We start from the raw sequence: 6,466 nt of genomic DNA on the forward strand, positions 1-6,466 counted from the left end.
CTTGGCGGGAGATTTCTTCTTCGGGTTAGGGTTCAACTCAAGGAAATAAGGTTTGGGTTCAACTCTCTTCCACTCTCTCTTTTCGTTTTTCAGTTCATCGTCTTTGTTTGGGTTCATCTTTTTTTAAGTCGTTGAATTTCTGTGGTTTTTGAAGTTAAGAAATAAAGAAAAAACGATTCTCGCGATTCTGGAAAATTTTGAAAGTTTCTGGAAATTTCTGGGTTTTCGTTGAAGATTTATTGACATTGATGTCAATAAAAATGCATATTTATTGACATCAATGTCAATAAATCTTCAACGTTTTTGAAAAATTCCTTTGAAGATTTATTGACATTGATGTCAATAAATATGAATTTTTATTGACATCAACGTCAATAAATCTTCAACGAAAACCCAGAAATTTTCAGAAACTTTTCAAAATTATCCAGAATCCCGATAATATTTTTTCTTTGTTTTTTAACTTTAAAAACCACATAAATTCTACGCGGAATTCATGGCGGGCTGTTTCGGCGGACACTTCGAGGTCGCCGCCGCCGGGATGGCCATGGGCTGCTCTCCAGCGGCCACAGGCTGCTCTCCGGCGGCCATGACCGTCGTTCCCAGGAGCTTCAGCGTCGGAGATGGGAGAAGATGAAGGTTTGGGGATAGAGCTGTTCATAATGAATGAACAAAATGCTTAAAACAAACATTCATGGATGAGAGAAATGGGGTTTTTTGGACGCAAAGAGAGAGAGAGGATGTGGATTGTTTTAAAAAAAAAAAACTGACTAGAGGGATAAGAAATGAAAAGAGGAAAAATAATGAATAAGGTTAAAAACGTAATTTAATCAAATGGGTAGTCATAGATTTGGATTAATTTAGACATATTGGATTTTGGTCCAAAATTAGTGTGGAGGTCATAGTTTAGGAATAATCCATTTTTAAATTCCATTATCCCATGTCAACCTTTTATTTACGTGGGCCATTTCATAATTTATAGTGTCTAACTAATAGGCCCATTACAAAATTAATAGAAAAAAAATAAAGGGATTGCACTACATGGCCCTAATGTTTACGTATTTACGTGGGCAACTCTGATAATCTGTGCTAACGAACTTTCCACCGTACTTGACCTCGGCCACCTTCTGTCCCGCCTCCGCCGACGGCAACGTCTCTGACCTCCGCCTCGTCTCCTCCCTCGCCCGCCACACCCGCACCACCCCTCCCCGCCTCGTCCGCCGCGAGGTCGTCGTCTCCGCCGCCGCCGATCCCCTTCCGCCGCGCCGCCTTCCTTCGCCAAGGGGAGCTCCGAGTAAGTGCCGATAATCACTTTTCCGTTGGAGTTGGAGATTTTACTAAAAGAAATGAGATCTGTTTATTTTTTAGTATCAATTTTAGGTTTTGTTTGGCTTTAATTGTTTTTCTCTTTTATGGTTATTTTGCGTGAAACAAAAAATTAACAGAAACCCACAAAGAATATGTGTATGCTTGGTCCGAAATTTCATTCATTTGCTTGCAAAAGCTTCGGTTTCTACATTGCACGGTAGGTGTTCGATAAAATGCTTGACCCGGAATTTGGTTATGTTTGCAGCGAGTAAGTGACAGACTCGGAGGATAATTAAGCTCTGTTTCCTGATAAAATGGGTGAAGTTGAAGAAGGTGGTTATTGTCCTCCTCCGGAGTTCAAGGAAGATACAAAGGAACCACTTTTGGATATCACTGCCTCTGACGCTACAGAGTTTTGGCTCATCCAATGGCCTAAGAACCGAGTGCGAAAAACGTGTTGTTCATTAAAATCAATATCTATTTGAAATCGTAGAAATTCAATCTTTCCCTTTTATTAAACTTTTGAATAACTGTCCGATTTTTAGTGTAGAAAGTGATACAGACTTTGTGGTGGAGCTTTGGCAACGAATATTTTCAATGGGGTTATGTTTAGTGTCGCCCTTTTCACTGGTTGTTTCTGTATCGCAGAATTCCGATTTCGATGGAAAGGAAGTGACACTCAAGCTTCACCACGATGGGCGCTTGGGACGTTTCGACGGTCCATCAGGTCGTTATATAGCTGCCTTTTCATTAGCTGAATGCCATGAGTGAATTCATGCGCTAAGGTCATCTTTTCATTGCTTGTGCAGGCAAAGAGTACGAAGTGGTTAGTTTCGCCGCTCCTGATCCAAATGCCACCGTTTTCGTGTCTTCTCCATTGGGCACAAAAATGGGTAAGACTTCAAACTCATTGTTACTTACAACACCAAATTCAGTGGAAAGATTAGCTTGAAAAGATCGTGATAATCGAAGTGTCTTGGCAGCGGGGAAGATATCGCGACGAGTCTCGCTCGTACACTACCCGGAGCCCGAAGAACTGCAACAACTCAATTCTAGCAATCTGGAAAAAATGTACCAGCAATCTTCGGCCATGTCGCAGCCGAGCTCATCCCATAAAACATTCACCCCGCAGAGCTCTAAGATGAGAAACCGGCGATCCGTGAGCGGACGCTCCGCCTCTAAGCATAGCAGCAGGAACAACAGCTCTCAATCTCAGGTCGGAGAGCCATCCGAAACACCGAAAAGAAAAAGAGCTGTGGGCGAGCCCAGCGGGTCCGCTCGTAGCTCGGGACTAGGTCACAGTGGAGTCACTTCGTTGGAGTCCATGGGGAAATCTCAGAAGAGAAAGGAGACCGCGGAATAAACTGCCGTGCTCTTCAAGGTTTAGGACTGACTCTGGTGAATTAAGTTATAGTTCAGTGATTCAGTTTTGGGGCTTAGGTCTTTTTTGAAGCATTATGTACCACCAAGTTATATGATTTTGCAGCTTCTATTGCATGTTTTTTAATCGTACTAAGTTATTATATTTCTCATTAATGGTCGATGTCTTATTGAAGTGCGTGGAAATGGTGGTTTGCTTAAGGGACCTTTACTTATTGACACTTCCTACAGCTGTGAAGTGTGAAATTATACCTTCGAGTTCATCTGAAATCCTGTGTTGCTTTCTGGACTGATAGACATGACTAAATGTGTGGTTCATGAAACGTGAAACATAAACTCAGTTCCTACCGTGAAGCATGGCCTAGTTTGTAAGGCGACTTTGAAACAAGTATCAGTAACTTCGATATTTTTAACAAAATCAGCTAATTTTTTTTCTTAAATTAAGTGAGTAATTAAGCCACCAAAATTTAGAGATTTGCTAAATAGTCAACAAAGTGACATTGTTTAGATGTTTTTAGCATTTCATTTTTTTCCATTGGAGTTTGATGGTTATTTATAATTAGCGAATATTTACAAATATAAATGTCTTTTGAGTTTGTTAATAAAATTTTATGACTATTTACTTAAAATTTATCAAAAGTGTGTTGTATAACAAAACTTGAGTTTTTTATTTATCTAAAAAGCTCAAACTCTTTGAAATACCTACCTCTCCCTATGAACAAAAACTACCAAAATAGATGCAAGTAAAAAATTGGATTTTTTTTTTAATAATTAAATTAGAATTATACAATATGAAAATAAATAGAATACAAAATGGAAATGAAGAAAAATGAAAAATTAGAAATAAATTTACTCATAATCCAGAATTCTCAAATGGAGAAACTATATCAACTAGCCAAATAGCTAAATAATTAAAAAATAGCTCTAACGTATGATTATGTCTCTATTATATGATGCATGCATCATGTTTTAGTTTTGACTACTTTCTCAAATTTTTAAATAATTTGACTAGAATTTTAACGTAAGGAGTTTGAATGGACTAGATGCCCAACTCCCCGTTCTCAAATTCCTCTTATAGTCGCTCTCGGCTTGATACCTACCCTTACCTACTGTAAATTCCTCCATCATTTCAGAACCTAACTTAGCTCAATAGTATTAAAATATTCGGCTTGCACTACTGATAGTGGCTTCAAAAGAAACGATCGAGACATGTATGGTTAGAATGTCACACATCATCTCGTTCTTTCAACCACTCTCTTCAACATGTCTAGGTTACATCATTCATTTTCGTCCACAACGACTCAAAGAAGTTCATCTCTGATATTTCCACGAGGTCTGTGCCCGAGCTGGCCAGTCTCTCAGCAATGACAATCCAGGTCTTTTTTTCGTGATCGCTTAGGTTTGTTGGCGACACCGCAATCAGATCCTCTTTGAATCAAAGACCAAATCTGTGACGATATGGATCGACGAGGCCTGGTCTTTTCTCGAGGCTTTTGAGTCCGCAATCCAGGTCTCGAAGTTGAGCCCTCGTTGCTGTGAATTCTTGCTCCAAGTGGGAGCCTTCTAATCCGGGACTTCTGAAATTCAACATGGACGCGGCCTGGGATAACTCGACCAACACAGCTGCGATTGGTTGGGTGATCCGTGACAACGAAGGAAGAGTCATTTGCGCTGCCGAGAAAAGTCTCGCCAATATATTGTCAGCATTGTTCGTGGAATGCCTCACAATCAGGGAGGGGCTCTTCTTCGCCGCTCAACGTTCGATAAGGGTGGTTTCAGTGGCGTCCGACTCTCTTCGCGCCATGCAACGGGTCCACAGAAAGCCGGTTATAGGCATTCTTGGCTCTATTATTGGTGATATCTTCAACTTCTTAGGCTCTCTCCAAGGTGATCAGTGTTATTGGATTCCCAGGAACAACAATGGGGTAGCTTAGAGATTTTAACGATGCCCCTTTCACCTTAAACAAAGAAAGATAACACACCCACAAATACAAGTGCATGCTTCATGTAATCTAGTTGTTGCAAAACGCTATAAAGATTTGAACACAAATAAGATGTTTCCCACTCAAATATAAGCATTTAATAATCTGGTTGCAAAAGGCTATAATGATTTGAGGAGTGTTTATGAATCTCAAAGGAAATGAGGAAAATATCTACTTGTGTTATTAATCAGCAAACCCAATAATGGCTAAAATAATCATCTTCTTCGGGAAACAATTAAAAAACACAAGGTTTACGATCCTTGCGAGGAATTAGGTAATATTACTGAAGAATTTAAATCAAAATCGATTAAATCACATGCATTGAATAGTATTTTGTTTACAAATTGCTACTCATATATTTATCACGGTCCGAGCATGTGCTCGGACCCTACTCGGACCTTCCGAGCATGTGCTCGAACCTTCCGAGAACAGTAGGAATCCAGCATTTAGCCCAAGTCAAGTAGGCCTGATGGCTTATTAAGTTTAAAGAATGATTTGTTCATAAGGTAAGGACGAACCTTACCGAGCAGAACTTCAAATATAAGGGAAGCTGATAGGTCCAAAGACTAGTCAAACTAAGAAAAACATGGTCACATCATAATATAAATATAAAAAAATTATGAAAATAGCCAACGTAAACGTTTGATATTGCTAAATAGTCAACGTTTGGTAAATCTTAGGTAAATAACCATAAACGATGACACGACTTAATATATTGCAGTGACTATTTACTTAAGATTTACGTTTGAAAATATATGAAATTGGCTATTTACCTAATATTTACCAAACGTTGGTTATTTAGCAACATAAACGTTTAAGTTTACTATTTTCCTAATGAACCCTATAAATAATAGCCGCATGAGAACACGTGCTCAACGGTTACCTTAGTGAAAATAACTCCTAAGCAATTATACAAAAATAACCACCCACTTCCCAAAAATGAGAAGAAGTTACAAAGTAACTGCTACCACATCATGGGCCTATCGCCACATGATCTTTAAACTCACCACTATAAAAGGGAAGCAAAGCAGCAAACAAAGGGGCTGAACACAAGAACACGCCAGAAGTCTCAACTATCAGACATCACCCTCATTTAGATTATCTCTTTTACTAGATTTGTCTATATTTAGATAAAATCTTGCCTGTAACTTTTATGTCCTCGGGACTGCGTGCTCGGAGCCTAGTGTTCTTCGCATGATAATTGTTGTAGCATTTTTGCATGTCAACAGTTTGGTGCTAGAATGAGGGGGTAGCGTTGAGAATAATGACAAGTACTATAAGAACACCATAGAACGTGTCCAGAGATGTCTCTCCGTGAGGATTCATCGGGAACAATCAAACATTGTCTCTCCAGCAACAACGATGAAAAAATGGGTTCCTAGCTTGTTTAGATGCTTGGGTGACCACAAAAATAAAATAAGCCTAGCTTATAAATAAAGCATCAACGACGATACCAAAAAAGGTGCCTAGGACCACCAAAAGGCTGGAAGGCTTGAATATAGTGTTCAAGAAAAGGAGCTTAGCAAATTAAAATGGCTAGATGACCATAGCAATCACTACTACAAATTTGGTTTTCTGATGCGTATGACTATCAGATGCGACAAGTCGCACCTAAATATCGCATCTAAATGACTTTCGGGTACGACTAATCGCACCCGAATGTCACAAAGAAGTCCAAAAAATTTCGCTAAAATTGTTTTTTCTTTTGAGTATCAGGTGTTAAAAAAAACTTTTAGGTGCGAGTCGCACCTGATTGTTTAAAATTTTAAGCGGGCCAATTCTCCCCCTTCTTTTTTCAT

At 39.2% G+C, this 6,466-nt stretch overlaps 1 protein-coding gene across 1 annotated transcript; it reads left to right on the top strand.

The window, feature by feature from the left end:
* The first annotated feature begins 1,024 nt into the window (after positions 1 to 1,024).
* LOC149379140 (mediator-associated protein) lies at positions 1,025 to 2,865 on the top strand. Its single transcript, XM_089602355.1, has 5 exons — positions 1,025 to 1,291; positions 1,571 to 1,748; positions 1,954 to 2,032; positions 2,115 to 2,198; positions 2,289 to 2,865. The coding sequence occupies exons 2-5, from the start codon at positions 1,620 to 1,622 to the stop codon at positions 2,666 to 2,668; spliced, it is 672 nt and encodes a 223-aa protein (XP_089458481.1). The 5' UTR covers positions 1,025 to 1,291; positions 1,571 to 1,619; the 3' UTR covers positions 2,669 to 2,865.
* The last annotated feature ends 3,601 nt before the right edge of the window (positions 2,866 to 6,466 follow it).

Source organism: Urtica dioica, chromosome 12 (assembly GCF_054948205.1).
Source record: "Urtica dioica subsp. dioica isolate 48M chromosome 12, U.dioica_male_clone48M_v1_H2, whole genome shotgun sequence".
NCBI lineage: Eukaryota > Viridiplantae > Streptophyta > Magnoliopsida > Rosales > Urticaceae > Urtica > Urtica dioica.

Bases quoted from the DNA above. Each gene is read 5' to 3' on its own strand.
- LOC149379140 (XM_089602355.1), top strand. From the start codon at position 1,620: ATGGGTGAAGTTGAAGAAGGTGGTTATTGTCCTCCTCCGGAGTTCAAG. The intron at 2,033-2,114 runs GTCGTTATATAG...TTGCTTGTGCAG, and splicing joins ACGTTTCGACGGTCCATCAG to GCAAAGAGTACGAAGTGGTT. The intron at 2,199-2,288 runs GTAAGACTTCAA...GTGTCTTGGCAG, and splicing joins TCCATTGGGCACAAAAATGG to CGGGGAAGATATCGCGACGA.